The sequence below is a fragment of the Pteropus vampyrus genome, unplaced genomic scaffold (genome assembly GCF_000151845.1).
Source record: "Pteropus vampyrus isolate Shadow unplaced genomic scaffold, Pvam_2.0 Scaffold8, whole genome shotgun sequence".
NCBI lineage: Eukaryota > Metazoa > Chordata > Mammalia > Chiroptera > Pteropodidae > Pteropus > Pteropus vampyrus.
This window is the reverse complement of record NW_011888789.1, coordinates 14,340,191-14,363,953: the sequence shown is the minus strand read 5'-3', so window position 1 is coordinate 14,363,953 and position 23,763 is coordinate 14,340,191. Positions and strand designations below refer to the sequence as shown.

At 47.3% G+C, this 23,763-nt stretch overlaps 1 protein-coding gene across 1 annotated transcript in view; it reads left to right on the top strand.

The window, feature by feature from the left end:
* The first annotated feature begins 318 nt into the window (after positions 1-318).
* SFRP1 (secreted frizzled related protein 1) overlaps positions 319-23,763 on the top strand; it is a 39,613-nt gene continuing 16,168 nt past the window's right edge. The window contains exons 1-2 of the mRNA XM_011372673.2: positions 319-1,132; positions 6,247-6,324. Coding sequence (XP_011370975.1) covers positions 589-1,132; positions 6,247-6,324 — 622 coding nt within the window. The 5' untranslated portion in view covers positions 319-588. The remainder of the gene's footprint in view (positions 1,133-6,246; positions 6,325-23,763) is intronic.

Below are 23,763 nucleotides of genomic sequence, written 5' to 3'. Positions count from 1 at the left end.
TTCCTTGCTTCTCTGCGATCCGATGTAAGTTAATAACAGCGTTAGACAGTCTCTTTATTCACCCCGCACTTCTATTTTCTTTCTTTTCTTTTCCTATTTTCTCTCTTTATTTTCCCTCTTCTTTTATTTATTTATTTATTTATTTGATTTGGTTTTTTAAGGGGTGTCGACCTGTGTTTAGTTCTAGTAAACCGAACCCTCTTGCAAGTGAAGTGATTGGCTAATTGCACCGGTGACTGACGGGCTAAATGAGTGCGGCTGGCCTCAGCCTGGAGCTGATTGGCTGCGCGGGGAGACTCCAAGGGCTTTGCAACAGGAGCACCGGGCACTCGAGTCCTGCAGCCTCGGGAGTAGGTGCCGCGCGCCCGTGAGCCGGGGCAGCACTCAGGCCGCCACGCTTCCCTCCCCGCGGCAGGCCGAGGGCCGCCACCCGCCGAGGACTGGGCAGGAGCGCGCGGCCGCCGATCCGGGCCGGGGTGGGTACGGCCCCTTTTGTCCCCGGAGACTCTGGGAAGTTTGCGGCGGGACGCGCGCGGGGAGGTGGCCGAGGCAGCCCCGACGTCGCGCGAGCGAGTGCGCAGAGCCAGCATGGGCAGCGGGCGCGGCGCTGGGGGCCGGCGCGGGGCCGCCGGGGGCGTGCTGCTGGCTCTGGCCGCCGGGCTGCTGGCCGCGGGTTCGGCCAGCGAGTACGACTACGTGAGCTTCCAGTCGGACATCGGCTCGTACCAGAGCGGGCGTTTCTACACCAAGCCCCCGCAGTGCGTGGACATCCCGGCAGACCTGCGACTGTGCCACAACGTGGGCTACAAGAAGATGGTGCTGCCCAACCTGCTGGAGCACGAGACCATGGCCGAGGTGAAGCAGCAGGCCAGCAGCTGGGTGCCCCTGCTTAACAAGAACTGCCACATCGGCACCCAGGTCTTCCTCTGCTCGCTCTTCGCGCCCGTCTGCCTGGACCGGCCCATCTACCCATGCCGCTGGCTGTGCGAGGCCGTGCGCGACTCGTGCGAGCCGGTCATGCAGTTCTTCGGCTTCTACTGGCCCGAGATGCTCAAGTGTGACAAGTTCCCCGAGGGGGACGTCTGCATCGCTATGACCCCGCCCAACGCCACTGAAGCCTCCAAGCCCCAAGGTAAGCTCCCACCCTCCAACCCTGGGGGCCCCAGGCCGGGCCGGGCTGCAGAGGGTGCTGCTGGAAAGCCATTGTCACTACGATCTCTGGCCATCGCTCCGCTCCGGAGTTCGGACGTGCTCCCTAAGATTGATCTCAAGCTGTGCAGAATGATTTTTCAAAGCTTCCAGTCCGTGCGAGGTGTTGCTTAGCGCCACTCCTGACCCACGTGCACGGACGGCGGGGTTTCCCCGGTAGCGGCGGCTGCGCCTCGGCCCCATGCAAACTCGGTTCCGCTCCTGGAGCGGCTCTTCCTGGGGTCCAGTCTCCGTTTTTCCATACCTGAAACAAAGCTTTACGCTCCAAATAAAAAGGGAGCTCATCTCTCCTCCGGGAGGGAACAGAGTCCCCATCGAAGAGTTTAACACCCTAGAAGGGATACGCCAGAAGGAAAAACAAATCCAAAAACCTAAAGTGTGGAAAGCTCAGAAAGGCCGACAACGTGTTAAGGCGCAGCTTTATTTTCATAAGTTCTATGAGGATTAAAAATAAAAACCAAACAACTCTTTCCCTAACTAGCCTTTCAGCCAAGTAGCCCAGGACTGCTGCAGAACTGGCTGAGGAAAAAAGTTTAGAAACTGGAGTTTCTGTTTCTCCACCCCTTTCAGGTAACAGCTTCCTAGGGTTGAGGATGGAAAGTCTCTAGTATCTCATTCTTGCCTACCCTCTGCTTTTCTCATTTACACAAATCCCCAGGTAATTAGAAAGATAAAGGTGTAATTAGTTCATTGTTTGTCTCTCCTTGGGGAGTGGGGCTTGCAAATTGGACATTTTCCTAAAACAGCCTCAGGGAGGGCCTAAGTTTCCTCTCAGAACCCCCTCCCACTTAAATTCTTGAGTGGGAGGAAAAAAAAATCCTGTTGAGGCAATAAAACAAAACAAAACAAACAAACAAAAAAACCCTGGCACTGTGGCCTAACTTTTATAGGAGTGAATTCAACCCTTAATTCTTTGGAAGCAGAGTTGAGACTCAAAGATGTGGAGATAAGTCTGAGATGGGAAGCCATATACTCAGGTGTTCTTAGCATAGGGGTCGGCATCCCGCCGGCTTTTTGAGGAGGGGGCTTAGGATGGGGGCAGGTGGAGCTGCTTGCTGACTTAGCTCATCTTGAAGTGATGCCTAAAAGAGATGCCCACTGAAGGGCATGCTCCCCCCAAGTGTGGGTGGGAGTAGGTATGGGAAAAGAGGCACCCGGAATTTCGAATGCTCTTGCTTATTCTAGGGAGGGAGAAGATCAGTCCAATGTGACTGACGTTGGGTGGCATGGGTCCCAGCCCGAGGGAAAGGTAACAGCCTGCCAGCACTGTTGCGATCTGGGCACCTCTGTTCTCCGATTCCTGGGTGTGTGCACAGGGTTAACCTCCAGAAGTGCAGCCCTTTGAGATGGAGAGCTGAGCAATTACCTAGAGCAAACAAAGCACTTTGTGTTCTGCCGGTGTGGAGCCATCCCCTGCAGTCCAGTTATTTTCCTTCTCCCCTTCCTCTGCCCACCGCTGGGGGATTAGTTCAACCCTGCCCTGGGAGGCCTTGGCCAATTTTGCTGGAGCTGAGTCCACTCCCAGTTGCCTCTTTCTGGGACAGTTGGTTGGACATGAAGTGGAGACCTTTGTGGGAACACCTTCTGAGGGGGAGATGGGACTGGCTGGGGTGCCTACTAATGTAGGGGAAAGAATCCTCCCAGCTGAACCCCATCCCCCCAAAAAAAGCTGGGGTGAAAAGCTAGGAAAACTAATTGCCATCTTCTCTAAGCCTTTTTACTCCTTGGCTGCTGTTCCACTTGTCTGCTGCTTCCTCATTCTGGAACTTTGTACCATCCTCCTGTCTCCTTCCCTTTGTCCTAGGAGTGCCCAGTAGCCACCATCCCCAAACCAGCTGCTGAACAGAGAGAAAGGCTGTGAAAAGACTAGTCAGGTGTGGGATCTGGGAACTGATTCCCCTTCAGCATTTTTGATGAGAGACTCTGTCCTGAGAGGGCATCTGGTCCTCCCCAGGACTAGAGCCACTCAGTGGGAGGGAGCCCCACATGACTTCCTCTGAGATTGACTGGCCACTGTCAGCTGAAGGTGGAGATGGGAGGGCTGTGTGTGTGTGTGTGTGTGTGTGTGTGTGTGTGTGTGTGTGTGTAGGGGCAGGTTTAGATGAACCACACTAGTACTCAAACCTTAAGGTTGGTGGCTTGGAATAAAAACTGATACTTTTAGATGACAGTAAGTACACATGCACTACTTTTATTCTTAATTCTTTTTATTCTTGAGAATTAAAACTGAGTTTTCAAAGCAGAGTCATATCTCTGCATAATTTGGCTGGTTTCTGTTCACATACTTGGGCATGTACAGTTTTGGGATATTGGGCAGAGCTTTGTTATTAAAGATAAACTTGATAACGAGAAATGAGTAAAAGACACTTTTCCCCGCAAAAGGCTATTGATGCACAAACTGCATCAAGCGTTTGTTATGGGAGAGGTGATTGTTTTTTTCCTAGGAAAGTTATTTCTACAGCTTTCACTTACATTAGACCTGTACACTCCCAGGCTGATAAATTATTTCTCCTTCCTGCCAGGTTTTACTGATTGAAGTTGTATACTTTTAGTTTAATTTTGTTGTTGTTTAGGTATATCGTGCATTAAATCAGCCTGGCTATTTTAGTCACAGATTGCAGAGGCCACAGTACCCTCATTATGCCCAAGAGCCTTCTATAGGGTCCCTTCTCCATGTATCCAGGAACTGGCCCCGGGAGATCTGCTGTGTGTGTGTGTGTGTGTGTGTGTGTGTGAGAGAGAGAGAGAGAGAGAGATTGAGAGAGAAGGGGAGGGGAGAATGTGCTGTGTGCATGTGTGTGCACTGATTTTTAAAAATACACTTAATCCTGATTCCAGTATTGAACTTTCTCCTCTACTCCCCCCTCCCTTAAATATTAATAAGACACAAAACATTTTACTTTTTGGCTCCTTTGCTTTAAATATTATTTTGAATACTCCTTAAAACAGTGATTTAGTTCTACCTCTCAGATGGATGATTGGGTGGATTTTTCCCGCTGAGGCAGCCTGCAGGGCCCCAAGGACAATTAATTGGAGGGAGCACAGATTAATATTGCATTACACATTCCTCCCTTCTCTGGGTTGAGCTGCTCCACAGTTTGCTATAAGAAAAGCAAGATGGGAGAAAACCATATTGAGGACACACAGAGCTCACCTCAATGATCTCCTGAGTGGCATGGAAGGTCAAACGTAACTGATAGGACTGAGGAGAAAGCCCCTGTGTGGTATAGAGCCCTCGGCTGCCAGCAGGATCGGGGAACTCAGAGTGTCTAGATGAGATGACGTATGTGCAGCGGATGGTGACCTGGCATCTATAGTCTGATGGCCTTAGCTCTGCTACTGGTTTGGTCAAGATTATACTTGTGGAAACTCGTGACATGATAACTTCCACTTTTTAAAAAATAACCTAAACAAGGAAACCCCAAAGCACAGTCGACTTTTCTGGTATAAGTAACGTGGCCCTTCCCATATCATGGGACTTCCTTTCCCTGTTTTTCTCTCCATGGAAGCAGGAACCATATGCAGAGTTCTGGATAAGGTATACCCTTTGTTAGAAATGCTACCAATCTCAAGCTCTTGGTGAAAAATAAATTTCTAGCATCTGGGCCAAAAGACAGTCACAGTTTTCTGCTTGGAGTGTGTCTGTGGTTTTTGCTACACTGAGAATCTGGATGGTGTTTGGCCCTGGGTATAGAATAAAGGTGAGAGAGGAATCTGTTAGCAAAGACTAAGGCCATGAAGGGACCCTGCTTGGAAGTGAGGGTGGGGTGGGGTGGGTGGCCAACTCTGGATCAGCTGTGTCCTGGGAGCAGCATTGGTTTGGAAGGGCTGTGTAGATCCCTCCTTATCTTCCATCTTCAGAGGCTTTGCCCATTTCACTGAGTCACAGAGATCACTGAGAAGCTGTGGAGAAGGAAGGGAAGGAGGAAGACAAGGACCCTTATATCTGAGCAGAGGTCTCTCTGCACATCATTCTTCCCTGGTTACCTTGGTGGTGACTTTCTTGTGCCCCTTAGCTCCAGCCTGGTTTGGCTTCCAATGCTGTGCCAGGGATGGAATGCCCTTAGAACATGCTAATGCTTTCCTAGATCATGGATAAAACTCCAAGTAATTTGAAAGATGGCGATGGTGATGGTGATGGCGGTGGTAGTGATGATGATGATGATGGCGATGGTGGTGGTAGTGGGGTGATGATGATGATAATGGTGGTGGCGTTGATGGTGATGGTGAGGGTGGTAGTGGTGATGAGCCACCTCACCCCGCTTAGGATTTCACTGTAGGCTTTCTCCCTGTCCTCGAAGGTACTTTTCCTCCCAGGGATCCTTCCAGCATCAGTAGCATTTTGGCTCAGAGGAGACCTCTAGCCCTGGCCTCAGAAGCCTCCTCCCCTGGGCATAGCCATCTCCTAGTGGCCCTCATACCGGCCACACACATATCTCCTCTTCAAAGTACTCCACAGTGCCCTGAAAATGGCTCGAGAGGATCTCTCCCATCCAGCTCTGTCCTCCCATTTGGCAGCTTTTGTTAGGAACTCATATTGCAACAGCCCTTTTGTAGAAGGGTGTTCAGAGCCTGGGGTTAGAGTTTGTGAATCTGGAAGAGGTTTCTTTCTTAGAGAGTTGGTCAGATTGATCTGCTGTCTTGGGAGTTTGGGAATAGGAAATGGGCAGGAATCAGAGGAGAGGGGAGAAAGAATAGGAAACAAACAACTGGAATACATATGTTTGCTTTACAAGTCAACTTTTCCTAGGGACCCCATCAAGCCACAATTCCTATCCAGCTCCAGAGAAATTTGGTTTAAATAGTTGTGCCATATTCAACAGCTCTATCCCTTAAGTTTCCAATAAACCATATGCCTGTTTATAGCTTTAGCTCCAGGACTCTTCTTTTTGATTCTTGGGTTGCCCTTCAGAAATTCCAGAAGATCTTTAACTATTTATTCATCCTGGTGGTAGACTGGTCTTTTTCCAAGGGGTGGTTCCTGTACCCATACCCCCATAACTCACAGCTCTTGTTTTTCTCCCTTTCCATTCCTAGGCACAACCGTGTGTCCTCCATGTGACAATGAGTTGAAATCTGAAGCCATAATTGAACATCTCTGTGCGAGCGAGTTTGGTAAGAAAGTGTCCCTGGCCGCCTTGGGGAGGTTTGGTGTTCCCCGGTTCCCCGGTTCCTTCTGGCTCATGTTCCTGCTGAATAGAGCCTGTTGATGCATCTTTTTTGGACCTTTATATTTCCTACCTCCAGGCTCCTCAATGGCTGCTCTTCTCAGGCAGATGGAAGACTAGATAGGGTGGGAGAACTGCCCAGGTTTTTTATTAAAGTCAAATTTTGCTTTTGCCCTTCTGTGTGAAAGATCACTGCACGGGTTTTTGGGGACCTTTTCTAGGAGTAGGGAGGTAGCTTTGGGGACAGGTGGACAAGAGCTATGGGAAAACACTACTCCTGGGACACTACCAGGAGATGCAGCGGGCGGCTTGGGCTGGTCTTCTCCCCACACTGGCTCTTTCTGCATCCACCTCTAGGTGTCAGCACCACTCTACCAGGGATCTGGAGTGGCTGACGGTGGGGTGCCTTCCCGGGGATGGGAGAGGCCAACATAAGGGCATTTAGAGGAAGGGCCCCAATCAAGTCCTTCCCGGCAAAGAGATTTCTCTCCATTTTCTTCAAATCACTCCTGGTTAAACAGGAATTTTTGAATCAGCACTTTTAGCCCCAGGAGAAGGGCTGGATGTGGCCTGGGGAGCAGATCTCAGGTGGCTTATCAGGAACGGTCTCTTAGAGCCTGGTCTGCAGAAGACCCATGTTCCAGACACTTTGGGGGCGGGAAAAGTAAACATATACCACATTCATTTGAAGGGCTTAGTCCTCGTGCCTGCCTGTATTTTATATGGATGCTGAGAAGCAGCTAGGGCCAGGCCTGCTTTGTTGAAGGACAGGTTCAGCTTGACACCGAACAGTGTGTTTCTCATGCTGCCTGCATTGTGTCCTTGAGGCTGGATTTCGTACAGCGTTCTTACCAGGAAAAGCAGAACGGTAGGTAATGCGAGTCCTGTGTCCATTCAGAACTACCTACTCCATGTCTTCATGAACCATAATAAAGTTCATGAAAGGGCCTTGTACTGGCAGAGTGCCATATTTGAATGAGCCCCCACACACACACACATGTGAGTGCACATGAGCATTAAAGGAAATTGTATATGTGACAGACATATTCTCAGGTGTTTATCCTTGTGACTGAAGACAGAAGTTGGAGAATTCAGACCCTTTGCCACAGAGAGCTTCTCGAGGCTGGGAGCATTTTGTGCACTTTGTTTCTGTACTGGGTACCTCTGCCCGCCTCCTTCGTTCTTAGGGGACAGCGGGACCTCTAGGAAGATTCGGTCTGCTTTGCATTTTGCTGTTTATGTTTGTCACACTCTTTTTCTTATTGTCATTTTAAGTGAACTCAAATAAAATTGGAGAAGGCTCTGATTACTCTTCCATCTGACCACGGCGATGTTTGCTTCTCAATGTTCACACTCTTGCTTCGTTGGGGGGTGCTGAAAGCCGGGCTGAGCCTGGCAGTCCTCTTGCTGTAAAGCTTGTGGGTGCACAGCCCCACACTGCCTTAGCAATAAGCTTTTCTGCCACGAATGGGGTTGAGATTCCTTCCCAAAGACACATTTGGATGAAGAGAAAAGGGACAAATAAAATCTCTCAGAAATCTTGATGGGAAGAGTTTTGCTGCATGGCTGGGTCAGGAAGAATCTGCTCAGGTATAGCTGTGTTCCTGAAGGATCCTTATGAGGAACAACTAAGGGGCTGCTCTTGAGATTTCATTGATCCTCTTTAGATATTGTAAATCACCACACTCACTTTTGCAAATTGGCCCCCTGACATTTTCATCAAATCCAGGGAATCATGTTAGAGTAAACTCTGAAAAGTAATATATCAGCTAATGTATATGCTCATATGACTTTTATCAGGCTCAGCTCCTGAGGGAAGCATGATGGAAAACCCTGGAACTGAGTGTGTGGAGTTGACTAGCAGGTGATGCCTCCCAATTAGGGAATGCAGATTCAGTGCATCTGATCATTCATTGATTCATGTATCCATTCAACATTTCTTGAGTGCAAATCACTGTGCTAGATGCCACAGCCCAAAATACTTAGAATAAATTAAAATTTAATTTAAAAATTTAAAAAATCTTGGCCGAACACTAATCATTGATTTCTTAGAGAATCACTTTATAGCTCATTGGCTCAGAGGGGGCTGTGGAACTCAAGGCCAAAGTTAGTGCTTAAGGAGCTGTGAGAAGAGAATCCATGCTTATGTTCAGGTTATTGTCTGAGGCTTACTAACCTGAACTTGTCATTAGGTTCCTCCCTCCTCCTTGAGTTGCTCATCAAAATTCTGATAGCCGTGGGCATTGTGGCGACTAGTTAAACCAGAGACATTTCCTAGACGTGAGCTGAAGAGGCAAGCCTTGGGAAATAATTTGAATGTGGAAGGTCGACCTTGTGGTGTAGAGCAAGGGACCAGAGGGTACTCAGGGAACTCAGCTGGCGGGTGGACATCCTTTGCCTACTGCAGTACGTACCTCCTAAGTCAGCAAGCACTTGCTCACTGCTTGTGAGAGGGAGAGGTATATCTTATTTTAATAACCAATCAGGTCTTGGTGAATCTGAGTGATTAGCTGTTTGGGACTGTGTTCTTTTAGCTCTGAGGTTATTTTCTTCTTGGGTTCATAGAACTTTTGAGTTCCTTCTGGACCCTGCAGGTCATCTGATCAAATCCACTCATTTTGTAAATAAGGAATCTGACTTTCCCAACTGGAGATCTTTTACTTTCTGTCATGCTGCCTTCTACACTTAAGATAAACAGCTGCTATGCTATAGAGGCATTTATTTCCTCAGCATAGGTATGGTGTATGCTAGGCTTCTTTGATCTGGAGGCAGGAGAGGCACAAATTTTTTTGTTTGTAATGTTCTTGTAAGACGATAAATAGGATTTTTCCTCCCTTTCTCTGCAGGGGCCGAGTTTAGCTCTGGCCCTCTCAGCACCCTGGGGAATGCAGCCTTGTTGAGAAACTTGTTTCCTAGCTTAGTTCATTTCAAGTAAGGGAGGCAGTCAGCCACGCTGATGAGATTCAGTTAGGAAACAAAGAAATTCAGCAATGCAAACTGACACACTACAGAAAAGAAAAAGAATGTTTTACACCCTACTCCAGGGATCAAACTTTGCATTAAGTGGCCCTGACATCGCTGGCCGGAAGACATCGGGTTGTTGGAAGGCTCTGTGAGCTCCAGAAACAAGGGGCGCATTCCTTCTGGGTCAGCTTGCACACCCATCCTCCCGCCAATGCATCCTCGGATTCCTTCATGCCCGAACCATTACTCCTCCTCGGGCAGTACATTTTTAACTCTCTGGCTGGTCTGGCCACTAGTCTCTCCACCCCTGCACTGTACCCCCTCAGTTCAGAACACATTTTTTTCCCCCAACAGGGAAAAGCATCAGTAGAAACACCTGTGTGCTGATGCTCAGGAATGCAGCTGGATCAGCCTGGATCAAGCACCAGATGTAGGAAAGCCAAAAGTTAGGTGGTGCAAAGTCTCTGAATTCAACATGGCAGTCAGCCTGCCTGCTGAACTTAGGTCGCACTGATCTGCTTTATGTTCTGTCTCTGCTTTTCCTGCTATATGACAACAGGATGCCGCTCTCTTCTCTTAAACAGACCAATATAGTATTTGCAAGCCGCTGCACTCATAATCCTGCTGTTAACAACTCAGTGCCCACAGCAGCCTTTCTTTGGGGTAAGCTTACCCCAGGGATGTAAGGCTCTGATTTATAATTGCTGTGAGGTTAGGACCCCACCTCTGGCCACTCTGTGTAGCTGCTTCTGCAGTATCTACAAACACCCTTAAGCCTTTTTTTGGTAGAAATGTTCATGACGATATACTTCTGCTAAAGATAGTTCAGAGCTTTCTCTTGTACTGGCTTCTCCAGTTTTTTAAGCTTGAGAGTTCAGGTGACAGCTTCTTTAGCCTGGTATTTTCTCTCTGTGGAAAAAGATTTCTTTGCCCCCGGAAATTTTCCTTGCCTTCTGGAAGGATTTTCTCCCCCATTTATATGTTTCCTCATAAAGAGCAAAACCATACTTTGCAACACTAAAATGAATCACATAGGAAAGAAAAATCAGCTCTCAGCGTTTGGGAGTATTTTCTAAAAGAAATATTTTTGGAGTTTCCTGCACCTTCACTAAATTTGTTCTCACTCCTTTTTCAAAGTGTCTTGGCAGTGCTGCTGTTTGGAGGCACAGTGTTTTACTCTGAAGGGCAGATTGATCTCTTGCAAAAAAAATAGGTTCAGCCTTTCCAAACTAAATCATGCGTTTCCTCCCACAGATGAGAACTGGCTGCCAGCACAGTAATTGCAACACCTGTAAGCTGCTTGAGAGCAGGGGCTGTATCTTGTACCATATTTTACCTAATGTAAGATGCCCATCAGTTGTTGTGAGATGTGCTATTCATTTTGTACCACTGACAAAGAAAATATACTTCATGTTCAAATGTATCGATAATCTGTGTCTAAGCATGAACAAAACAAGGCCAGATTGTACTTCAGTAGTCTCTGGCACAGTGTCTTACACATGGAGACATAAAATGATAGTTTGTCAGATGAGAATACGAATGACAGAGGACGGCAGGGATCTGGAAATTGGATGACTTCTCCTCCTCTTGCTCCTCCTCCTCCTCCTCTTCTTCTTCTTCTTCCTTCTTTTTCCTCTTTCTTCTTCTTCATAAAAGGAGAAAGCTCTTTTCTAAGTGAATATGTGCCACTAGTTTATTAAGTTCAAGGAATATTGCATGCCCTGTTTTAGGTGACTGATGGTTTATGTAAAAAAAAAAAAAAAAAAATCCCTAACATTCAGAAACCTAGTTCAGTCAAAGTAAAATTAAATAGACATGAGAGAAGGAACTGTTATCCCAGGTTGGGGGAGTTGACAGAATGAAAACAACTGTTTTTAATCATCACTGACGATCTCTAAAATACATATACTTGGAAGGAGTTGTGGCATCTCACATGTAGGAGAACATGGGGCCGGGCACTTTAAGGGCACTGGAAGTATAGCTCCCAGCTCATGGTCTGGGTACCAGTCTACAGTAGTGTTCCCCTGAGTGGGGCTGGGTTGGACAGTGCAGAGACCGGAGCTGAACCAAGGAGCTTTTGAGGTCTTCAAGTTGTCCGGGTGAGTTGAGATGTCAATTCCCTGCTCGCTCACTGCTTCAGATTGGAAAGTTCCTGAGCAGGCCCCAAACCTGGTCAGAGAAATCAGGTCTTGGGCAGTTTGGCTTGAGGTAACATGGGGAGCACTTTGCATGCTGAAGCCTGATTGAGGAACTGAGGGAAAGCTGGGAATAGAGCAGATTTCTGGTGAACATGGTGCATTCTATCTCCATTTCTAATTCCTTCTTGGCTATACCTGTGGCAGGAAGATAGATAAGACAAATTTCAATGAGAAGCATTGTCTTTAGCATATTTGAACCTGGGAAAGTATGTTGAAGTATGAGAAAGGACACAGAAACCCAGGATCCATGGATGGGGCATGGCTTTCTCTGGAACTGAGTTTAATCCTCTCTCTGCCACTATGTATGTGCTTTGCAACACCGAGCAAAGCTCTTAACCTCTCCAGTTTTTCTCTATGAAATGGCAACTGATAGCCAGATATAGGTTTCGGTGAGATATAGATGTAGCTGAGATAGTGTATAAGGAACCTAGCCCTTGGCCCGGCTTGCAGACTGGACTCACTAAACATTCACAGGTGCCCTTGGCAGTAGCCTGGGTAACTGTCCTGGGCCAATGAGGCCTCCCTTCATGGCTCTCACCAAACAAGTAAGAGGTGCATCTTAGAAACTCTCTGTCCTCTGCTCTCAGCGTATTTATTGAAATCTTTCCTGAACTGAATTCTGTTTTCAGCCCTCTCCGCTCTTTATATCACTCTGGAATGATTGCTTTTCTTTGTCCTAAGACAGATTTAAGTGTGGACATGGTTGGTTCAAGGTTGGCTGGTACATGACTTCTTTGAGGTTAGATTCAGTTCTGACTAGAGTATTTCTTGGGATGGTCAGTTGTCAAATGGTGTGGTTTGGGGGTTCTTTGATGCACTCTCCAACCTGCAATTCTGTAATTCTCTGGTTGTGAGCACCTCCCACCCCAATCTGTAGCCCTCCTTATCTTTAAAAAAAAATTATTGTGATGAAATATATATAACATAAAATTTACCATTTTAACCATTTTTAAATATACACTTCAGTGGCATTAAGTACAATCACATTGTTGTGCAACCATCACCACCATCCATCTTTGGATATTTTTCATTATTCCAATCTGAAACTCTGTACCCAAACACTCACCTCCCAATCTCCCCTCCCCTCAACTCCGGAAACCACCATTCTACTTTCTGTCTCTGTGAATTTGACCGTTCTAGGTACTGCATATAAATGGAATCCTACAATATTTGTCCTTTGGTGTCTGGCTTATTTCACTTAACAAAATGTCCTTCTTATCATTTGACATATATATAAACTATCATGGAGAAGGAGGGCAAGGAGGATTTACCCTCAAGTTCACCCCTGTTCTCTGAAGCTTTTCTGGGAGTGGTTGGAGAAAGAGAGTTTAAGAGATGAGATGGGATCAAGGAGCTATTCACAGCCCACACAAGTGGCCCATTTCTTTGGTGTTGCCTTGCTCATCTGTGCCCCTTTGTCATTCTAAAGATCTGCTGAGCTTAGTGGAACCTCAAAGATCAGCTAGTCTAGGTCTCTCATATTACAGATTGAGGAAAGTAAGACTCGGATAGAGGAGTTAGTCACTTGATTGCCCAAGGCCACTCTGCCTGGCATCCCTTGCAGTTTTCATTCCCATTGGCACTTACCTGGGTAGCCAGTCCAGATTCCATACGCTTCTTCTCTCATGTTCTCTCATGCCCATCACATTTCCATCCTGCCAGGAATGGTTAGAGGAAGCCCTCTGGGAAGGGGGCGTAGGGTTCTCCTTCACTACTTTTCTCTCTATCTCAGAGTTTGTGGGACATCAATGGACTGATGCCTGTGCCTAACACATAGAAAGAAATCAGCAGTCTTTGATATTTTTTGTGGAGAGAAGGAGGCAGTGCGATAGAGTGGACAGAACATAGCCTTAAGGCCAGACAGGCTTGGATTAAATCTCAACCTGATAAGCTGAGCAATCGTGAGGTAGTCTCTTAACCTCCCTGAGCCTGTCACCTCATTTGCAAAATGTGGATGGTGCTTCCTGTGTTACTGTGGTGAGAACTGAATTAATCACGTGTGTACAGTTCCTGGAATATGGCGGCTGCTCAATTCATAATAATTATCTCTTCTTTTTCGAAAGAATAGTTTCAGCATGGAAATTAGCCTAGGTAGGAAGAAGATGCTAGCACTAATGAAATTGCTTGTCTGACAAAAGAATTTTAGGAAATAGAAAGATGTCTTGGTTAATCTCTGGTTAACAAGATAATTAAACTGAAGAATCCTTTTTAATAGCCCATTCGGAAGAACTTTTAAAACTTTATGCAGATTCAAGGTGCTATAATTAAAAAACCAAACCAAAGCAAAAACCAAAGCAAATGAAAGCAAACAAAAAAACAACCCTACGTACTAGTAGGTTTACTTAGATGGCACCCTTAAGTCGTTGTAAAACTGGATGTCATCATCGGATCATTAAAGGCTGCAGAACACTCGAAACTTGGGCTGAGTAAAGACCAATTCCAGGACACGCTTACTCAAGTTTTTTCTTTTGAGTTTTTGTGTGTTTTGTAGAAATCTTATTCCTAATATGAGTTTTTCTACTCATAATTCTTACTTACTCCTAACGTGAATTTTTCTACTCACAATTTTGGAGTCTGTGTAAGAGATTTTAGGTCTTGTGTATTGTACTTCACTCTGCCCTCCCCTTTTTCTCGAGCAGTATCCCCAGGGCAGTTTTTAATTTCTTTTCCAATAGCCGCCTTGTGATATTTGTGATATCTACTCCCGTCAACCAAAAGACAGGCTATGTTCAGAAGCAACGGAACATTTAAATATTGGTAAATTTTGTCTAGTTGTGCAGAAATGAGCCAGAAGCTCCAATCTGTATTTTATTTTATTTTTTAAAGAGAACAAACAGCCAAAGAAATTTCAGGCCCTTGCCCTGCTTCGGCTTGCTTAGAGCAGCCAATTAACCATGCATTAGCTTTGGAAGGCTTCTCAACGGCCTATAGATTGTGCTTGAAATCTTTGTTTAGTCTTTCAGGAACACCGTCACATGGATGATTTATCAAAGAAAGTTGTTTATCTGGCAGTAAAATAAACTCTGGGCCTGTTCAGGCTAAGATTTCCCGTGAATTTCTACCAAGGTAAACACTGGTAACTGGCAGGTTGCAAATTCCGTGTGAAAGCCAGACACGTACAATAAATATATGAGCTACAGCTTTGCTGTGTAAGAAGCTCGGCCTGTCACTAGCCCTGTCACTCTCTCTGTGTGCTGGAGGAGCTGGCACTACAGCGTGGCTGTCCGGGCCACCAGGAGCAAGGACTGGCAGGGCCCTATGTACAGGAGACACCCCTGCTGTGTGGGCCTTCCTGGGCTTGAGTGCCACTTAATGTTGGCACTGGGGACTTCCTGGCTCAGAGGAGACAAGCCTCAGGACAGCTTCCCTCAGCATCCCGCAAACGGCCTGTGATGAGTTATGAGGAAAGTGAACCAGAAGCAGCCACTTTAGGTTTCTATGAAAATAGACATTTATTAAACCAAATTGGCAGGGGGCTGGGGCATGTTGAATGATTTGGGAGCTGGGGCCAGGGCATGGTGGAAGGGGACAAAATTATGTTGTGAATTCTGCTGACCTGGAATCATAGTGGCTGAAAGTGCGGAGATGTTGCCCCAGGATCTCTGGCTTGGCTCATTGGTGGTTATGAGAGATCCATTTGGGAATAAAGAGGGCAGAGCCAGCTCTGTGAGTGCTGCAGTGAGTGTCCAGGACAGGTGTGAGTGATGAGCGAATGAATAAATGAAAGGTGATGATGGAGAAGAGAGGAAATAAAGCCTTCCCCATTTTGAAAGGAAGTTACCGTGGTTGTTGTTCACAGTGGCTTTCCAGGGAGGGAATCACTGAGTTATAAATCACTAATTCTCATAGTCCCAATCCCAGAGGCTGGAGCCTGGGACCTGGGTCCTACCCTGGGTTTCTCTCATCCTGACTTCCTAGGAGGTTAAGGAAAGGGAAGCAAGGATCCCAGAGAAGGAGTGACATTTGTATCCTTTTGATGAGGGCTTTGGGGATTGAGCAGAGCATCCATACTCATGTGTGAGTCTTGAGAATAAATGATGTTGGTCCTTCTGGCTTGGAAAGGCTGTGGGTATGTGAGGCCAGGCTGTTCTGACCGCTCTTAGGGCTTAAGGTACGCATAATAGATGCCTACTGGCTTGCAGATATTTAGAGAAATAAAGGAATATATTCTTTAGGGCAGGAATTAAGGGAAATCATTTATAAATTCTCATAGGATGTCTGTGAGTTGTAGAGATGCCAAAATGGCACTTTGGCAGTGGGGAGAAATTAGGAATCAGCTTCCTTACACTCTGTTCTCACTCCAGGCGGGATTATGAGTGCGATTTTCTGTCCCTTGTTTTCTCTAGCATTTCTGTCAGCGTTCTCCCCAGGACATTTCCTTCAGGGAATACCTTGGATGGCCTCTCTTCTCTTTGTGAGCCCTTTAAAAGTTAGCTTACACTGGTGTGTCTTCCACAGCAGATCCATTCAGCTTCTGGAAATGGTTTTATGGCTGAAGGAAATCCCTACCTCTTGCATCTGGCAGCAGAGCTAGAAACAGGGGCTGGAGTAAGCACTTTAAACCCTCATAAACAGCTGGCACCTAAAGAATGAGTCCCTCATGCAGCACTCCACATGGGGCAGGGTGACATGTTGCCAGGCACAGCTCTTGGATACAGGTACTTGTGTCTGGCAGAGGTAGCCTGTGCTTCTTCCAGGCTTCCTGAGATCTCGGCTCTGTACTTGAGTACCCTGTCCTCAACAAATTTAAGAATCCGGTGGATGAGGCAGGCCTTGGCCATGCTTGTTTGTCTCTGTTCCCCAGTAATTTCAGGTGATTTAGTGTATAGTTCCAACTCCCAGGCCTGAAGGAAGACGAGGGCTTCTTCGGGGGCTGGACAAGTTCAGGGAAGTTTCCAAGAGGAGAGGATTAATCTAATTTTAGGCTTGGGATTGATGGAGAAAGTGAAAAAAGGCATTCCTGGGGTCAGGAGATGAGTGCTGGAAAAGGGAGTGAAGACTCGAAACAAATAGTGATTCTTAACATGACAATACCTACTTCGGGTAAATAAATGCAGGTAAAGAATGTCATTTGTTCTTTCTGGTAACTAACTCAGCATCCTGTGTAAGAGCTAGCTAGCTCTGGCCAAAAATGTGGGGTCTCAAAGGCTGAGTGGAGGTGTGAGGGAGAGTTGGTCTTTCTGATTCACCTCTGGCTGTGTACCCTGCTGGGAGGGTGGCGGGGTCCTAGTAGCACCAGGCCTGCTCCCCGTTGAGCAGCAGTTGGAATGAGCAGGTGCGTTACAGTGGTTACCCATTCAGTGTGGCCATGGGCCCGAGGCAGAGACACCACTTGGTGGGACATGACTGCAGGAGGTAAGAAGGTCAGTTGATAAGTATCCGCTCTAGGCAAAGTGCTGAGAAGTGGAAGGGTAAGACTGAGCTGATGAGGGTGGCGGCCTCTAACTTTATAATGTGCAGCCGCTTCCATGCAGGGGAGCTGCCTGGGAAGAGTCACGGCCTTCGTTCTGAGATGCAGAGGTGCAAACGGGCTCGGACACCTGCAAGGTGCCAAATGCCAGCCAACTCCTAGGTTCTTGGGTTACAGCTTCTTTACTCTAAACACATAGAGTAAAGGTGTATGATATATGTGTGTATGTGCATGTGCACACGTGTGCGTGCGTCTTCTTTTGAAAATCTAACCATCCGCAGAAGGTGTGCACTCTTGCCCAATAATTCAACAGACAGTTGTGGGACTTCTACTGTGTACGTGGCCCTGCTTATACTTTATATGCTGACTTTGGGATCAACACCCAAAGAGATTTCAGTTGTGCAGACACCAGTGTTTGTATCATTTTTTTCTAGGGCCTGGCAAGAGGGGTGTCCCCATAGTCAAAGCCAAAGAGAGCAACTGCCTTTGTCCCCAGGTTCTCTGAATTTTGAGCTGAGCCCTCGGCAAGGAAGGTAAAAGCTGACGAGAAGATAGGTCCCCTGCACATAAGTAGAGGCAGGGGAGATTTTTAGTAGGTCCAATTCCATCCTGTTGAGTTATGCCTTTTAAGTTGAATTCTGAGTGAGATCCCTATAAGCCACCTTGATAAGGTGAGAGCACCCCACTTTATCATGCCTACATCTGACTGAATAGGAGCTGGTGAGTTTTGGTGATGGGGTGAGGGTATATCTGGGTGGGCTCATAGGAGGACTAGGGCACCTTGCTCTCCCTATTTCTGGGACCAGCTTTAGGCCAAAGCTTCATTTGTCATGGGCTTCCCAAGGTGCTTCTTTTCTGCCTCACGGGCCCTGGCCCCCAATACTTTTGTGCTACTTAATATGGTGTTTCCTGCCCTTGAGAGGGAAGTACCTCAACGAACTGACCATATGTTAGTGTTAGAGATTGAATAAATGCCCACGGAATTGAATTGAGGATGTATCATGTGTCAGGCTCAGCGCTGGTTAGTGTACCTAAGAATGGTTGTGTGGGCTGATTGGGATGTGGTGCCTGACCTCACCATCTAGAGGGGATATAGAGGAGAAAACAAATGAATATAATATCATGTCATCAAATGCTGAAATTCCTTTAACAGGTAAGAACTATTGAGAGCTCAGAAGGAAGGGAACAGTTCTTCCTAGGGAGAGGTTAAGGGAGGCTCCAGAGAGGGGATATCTTGTGCTGTCCTCCAAGGAATGGGTAGGAGTTTGCCAGTTTGAAAAGATGGGTATGGGTAGAATATTCTAGGTAGAGGGCCCAGCAGAGATCAACACATGGAGGCATGGCATCTGTATATTGGGGCGTGGTGAATCTTTTTGGGGTCAGCTTATATATGAGGCATGTGGATCTAGAAATGAGATCAACAAAGCTGGCAAACGTCAGCTCCTGAAGGGCCCCGAATGCCATGTTAGGGAATGGAGCATTCGTCTTTTGGCAGTGGAGAGGCATCAGGAGCCTATTTTAAAATGTTACTGTGACTCCCATCTTCAGAGAAGACCTTGGGTGGAGAATGGGAGAGAGGAGGAGAAGGACTCCTGAAAGAGAAGGTACTCGTTAATCTATGTGACAGAGTACCAACAGCAGCACTTCAGGCATCAGGGTGAGATGGTGAGGATGGGGGAGCCTGTGAGTGAGGCTGGGGGGCGGGGAGAGAGGAAGCCCTCGAGTCAGATCCCGTAAGACATGGCTCATGGCAGTGCTGGCCAGGCCTGGATCAGGTCTGGGCCACCCGCTTGAAAGAGCTCCTGAAGGCTGGCCCGATGAGGTCAGCACGCAGCCTGGGCAGCCAGGACAGGGGCCATCTGCTGTGGTCAGCACCCCTGAGGAACCTTTGTTCTGGATGTGTGGAGCAGGAGCCAGAGCTTGTAATCAACTCATACTTGGGTCACCGCAGAGCTGGTCATTACCAAGAGTAGTCGTCATTAGGAGCTGTCATAAACTGCCCTGACTTTTCTCCCCAGACCTTGTTAGTGGCCTAGCAGGCAGCAAACGCAGCGCTTCTGGAGCCAGCCTCTTAATCGTTGGATTGGTAATGACATTAGTTAAGGCCTGAGGGGCTGGGTCAGCTCAGGTGTATAGGGTTTTCTGGAGGAGGGAGGCAGGAGGGGCTGTGGCTACAATGAGGGACAAGTGGTGTATGCGTGGTTTGTGTGTGTGTTTAAATATATATGTGCAAGAGTATGTCTGAGATGTGAGTGTAGACACTTGTGTAGGTGAGTGGTACATTGGGCCATGTGCATGTGCACTTACGTGTGCTTGTGTGTGCATGCCTGGTGAGCTTGACCACGGCATTCAGCTGCTTGCACAGTTAATGACAGCCTGCCTCTTACAGCCACCCTGGCCTCTTCACTGGCAAGATTAGAGGCTTAATCCTTCCCCCATCTCTTCAGAGAGAGGCCTTCTAAAACATGCCATTGATTTCCCCTGGTTCAGGGCGGCTTTAGCGAAGCCCAAAAGGATTTCCCTGCAACGTGCCTTTATGCAGACCCAGGGCCATCTTTGTAAGCCTGGGAAACACTTCTACAGTCTTAGTGTTTTGTTTATTACTCCAAATGCCAACTTGGCCTATTTTGTCTAGGTTTTAGTGTTTGCAGCAAGTCCATTTAGAACCGCTGGTTCCCTGGGCAGGATTCACTTCCTTAGCAGATTCCAGTGGTTAGCGGGGATTGTCATACAGGGCATGCTGTAATCCCAAGGATTTAAAAGTAGATTGGAAAGAACATGCATAGCCTTAAGAGTCATACAGACCTGAGGTCAAGGCCTGGTTCAGCCACATGCTGTGTTAGCTCAGGCAAGCTCCTTAACCTCTCTATAACCCAGTTTACCCATCTGTCACAAAACAAAAATAAAAACTTCTGTGCAAGGAGATAGATAACATGTGATTTGATAGATAATAACACAAATTCTGGAGTCCTGGAATCTGATTCCAGTACTGCCACTAAATAGCTTTGTGACTTGGGCCAGTCAATTAAAGTCTCTGAGCCTGTTTCCTTAAGCAAATTGAAGGTGTCACCCTAGGTCAGGAGTCCACAAACTCTGGGCCACTGACTGGTACCAGTCAGTGGCCTGTTAGGAACCGGGCCCCACAGTATAAGGTGAATGGCAGGTGAGTGAACGAAGCTTCATCTGTGTCTGCAGCCGCTCCCCAGCACTAACATCATCGTCTCAGCTCCACCTCAGATCATCAGGCATTAGATTTTCATAGGAGCACTGGTCCCTGGTGCCAAAAAGATGGAGAGTGCTGCCCTAGGTGATCTTCAAGGCTCTTTCTGAACTTGTATGGTTTTGTTCCGCAAAAACTCTATGACTTGGTTTCTTGATAAAATATTTTTTTGGCACCTCCCCGCTCCCCAGGCGTGTTCGCTGGGAATACTTGGCCTTCATCGTAGACACCTGTGGAAGAGAAGCCAGTGTCTAAGAGTGTGCAACAGATGAAAAGTTGAGTTGGGGATGGGGCAGTTGGAGTTGCAGAACCACAAAGCACAATGCATTGTTACATTGTAAGTCAGTGTTCTCGGACAGGGCCTGGGGCTGCTGGGCATCCCGACTTCAGCCTTCTCCTCTGACTGGTTTCACATTTGGAATCCCTCTTCTGACCACGTTCCCAAGGTTCTTGCTATTATTCTCTGGGCATACTTAGACACCCAGGGATGGAGGGCATAGGACCCTTTTTGCCTGCACGGGGAAGACACAGACTGATGGAAAAGCAGTTTGGAAACATGGAGCTGGCGTTTAAGGAGCGCTCTCTAATCCTCAGTATTGAGTTTTAATTCCGGCTCCACAATTTACCAGCCATAAGACTTTGGCTAGGTTCAGTTCTCTGAATCTCAGTTTTCTCACTTACCAAATAGGGGTAATTGTGCATACTCTCAGGACTGGTGTATAGATTTGTGAGATAGTATTGAAGTGTCCTGGAAGTGGCAAAATGTAAACTCACACCTAACATGTTACCTTGTGGCAGCCGGTCACAGAGGCCATCTCCCAGCTCTGCTTGGCATTCTCAGGAAAGGCTTTGTGCCCAAGCAGGGGCTGTTAGCATGCCCAGAATGCTATTTTTTCCCTAAAGCATTTATAACATAAGCTACACACTTGGCGTTTCTTAAACATGGAAACATAAAGGGTGAATGTGTTTAACAGATATGCTAAAACCGAAGCAGGGTAGTAATGGTGATGTTTCTCTTAGAGGAGTTTAAAAAGAGTTTTAGAGGATATTAAAATACAGGCTGATCTAAGCCCTAAACATCTCTGGACTCACAAGGGAACACATAGTTCTTGAAACGTGAGGTCCAAAGCATGGAGTGGGAGAGGAAACTTGGAAAATCGAGGCCTGAGTCTTTGTGCCAGCCTGGCCCCCAAAGAGGGCATAGTGGCCAGGGCAGGCCCCGGTGCAGACGTGTCATATCTGGGAGTGACCTGGTGCTTTCACTGACACTCTGTGCTGTTCCTGTGCTCTGATACCAGCATGTAGAATGAGTATTCAGCATCTTTTTGGCCCATAGTTGCTGATGGCAGATATTTTGTGTACAGGAGCTGTGAAGTGTCAGACACTGAGCTGCCCAGCCATTGTTGCTAGACCTAGATGTTGCAGGGTTAGGTCGGCTATTTCCCATTTCTAAGGGGCCTGACAGTTCTCCCATATCCTCCTTCAAATGGATGAGCCTATGTGTTTGATGACTTCTGCCTCTCAGGACTACAAGTGCCAGTAGTCGAAAGAACTGAGATTGTCTAGTCCATCCGGTAGTATCTGGCTTGGTGAGGAAATAAAACCTTGATCAACAAGGTCGCGGGGTCCCCACCACAGGAGCTGGCTGGCTGGCTTTTTGCCTGTGATACACGAAAGACCTGTGTTTGGCAGAAAGCCAGGAGGCATAACACTATGGTCTTTTCCAGTCCTGCAGATTCCATGATTTAGTGGTTTATGGAGCACCTGCTGTCTGTTTTCTTGCTGATGACTTACACCTGGGAGGTGGCTTTGTTTGTGGGTGAACCTTCCTTCTCATGAAGATGTCAGATGATTTTCCTGAGGAAGGTGGAGGAATAAACTGGGGCCTCTGGACCCTGAGAAAGAAAATACCTACTAAGAAGGGCTCCTACTGGCTAAATGGGCTCAAATTAAAAACAAAAACAAAAACAAAAACAGAGCCTAGCAGCCTTTTCTATACAGGGGTCTCTCACACAAACCGTACTTTAGGAAGAAGCCTGCCTTAAGCTGTATGCCTCCTGCACTATGTTTCTGCCTTCTGAGCCAGCCCTTATAGAGGAGTTCTTGGAATCCTAATTCAACCAATCGGACTGAGACTTTCCCTGTCCAATTGGAGCTACACAGCTATATCAGCATCTTCACTGACCAATGAGAACTGCTCTGTTCTGGCTAATCAAGAGAGTGCCTTTTGGACCAATCAACTGAGAGGATTTGGAGCACTCATTTGCATGAACATGGACCAAGCAGGGGCTTGGGTGGGGACTTCTGTCTATAGAAGTCAGTTCCCCTCGAGCTCAGAGAGTGCACGTTTCCTTCCCACCAAAGACTGAAGATTTCCCTGGCTGAAGCTGAAACACTGGAGCTAAAACACCAAGGATGTATCCCTGGAGCAGAGCAGAGCTTAGCAGACCAGTTCAGGGTAGAGCGGAACAGACTGGAGCAGGTAGAGCAGACCAGAGCAGAGCAGAGCTGTCTAGCTGGAGAGGGGCCTGGCCCTGCGGCTGCCTCACGCCAGGGCTGCCTCACAGCCCTGCTGCTTCCTAATTGAGCAGTAACACTACTGAGCTGTTCTCTTAACACTACTGAGCTGTTCTCAGAGCATGCTGTATCACAATTGAACCGATTGCACTGAACAAAATTTCCTTCTTTACTGCACTCCAAATTGGCATTCAGGTGGCACCAACAACCATTGGTTGACAGGCCCCTGGTTCCCTAGATCACCCAGCAACATGGAATGCCATCCTCGAAATGTGTTGCCTGTTCATTTCCAACCTCCGTATAGACCCACTCTTCAGTGAGGAAAGGGCTGGCTCCTGGGCATGCGAAAACAGAACCTCAAATTCATTCCCAGTCGTATGTCTTTGTGATGAAGACCAGATGGTTTAGAGCATCCTAGTGGTCATGACTCTTGGGGAATGGTCCTCCACTTGCCAGAGAGGGGGCCCCATGGACCTGGAATGAAGTGCAGGCTTCAGACTGGGCCTCCCTCTTTTCCTGCCTCCCTCTCCTGCCCTTTCCTTTGGACAAGTAAGACCATCTGGTCTACCCCTCACTCCTTGGTATCAGTTTTCTTGGTGACTTAAAAAAAAAATCTCTTTTTGCCTTCACAGTTGTATAATTGTGTGTAGGATGGGGGAAGGGTGGTGAGAAGGTTGAGCATGAAGCTGCCCCTTCCCTGGAAAAGGAGAAGAATCAATAGATTGTGTTGATTTTTCTGCGTGACTGACAGCTCTTTGCCTGTAGCCTTCTTTTCTTACAGACTTAATGTGTCTTCTGGCAGGTTTCCTTGTTTTGAATGATTATTCAAAGTGGAGAACAGGCAAGCCTTGCAAAGAGCTTGGCGCTTTCCCTTTCTTTTGCTCATTGTCTCATGCCAGTCCCCTGTCCTGATACTCTTTAGGAGTTGGTTGGTGAGCTGAATGGTCTGGGCCAGCAGAAAACTCTCTGTGCTCCTGCCTTGCCCTCCCGGTTCCTGAGAGTGAGAAACCCAGGTTGTAATTGAGAAGCTGCTCGTTCCTTCCTTGGAGCCCTCAGCAAGGAAGTTTCCTGGGGGCC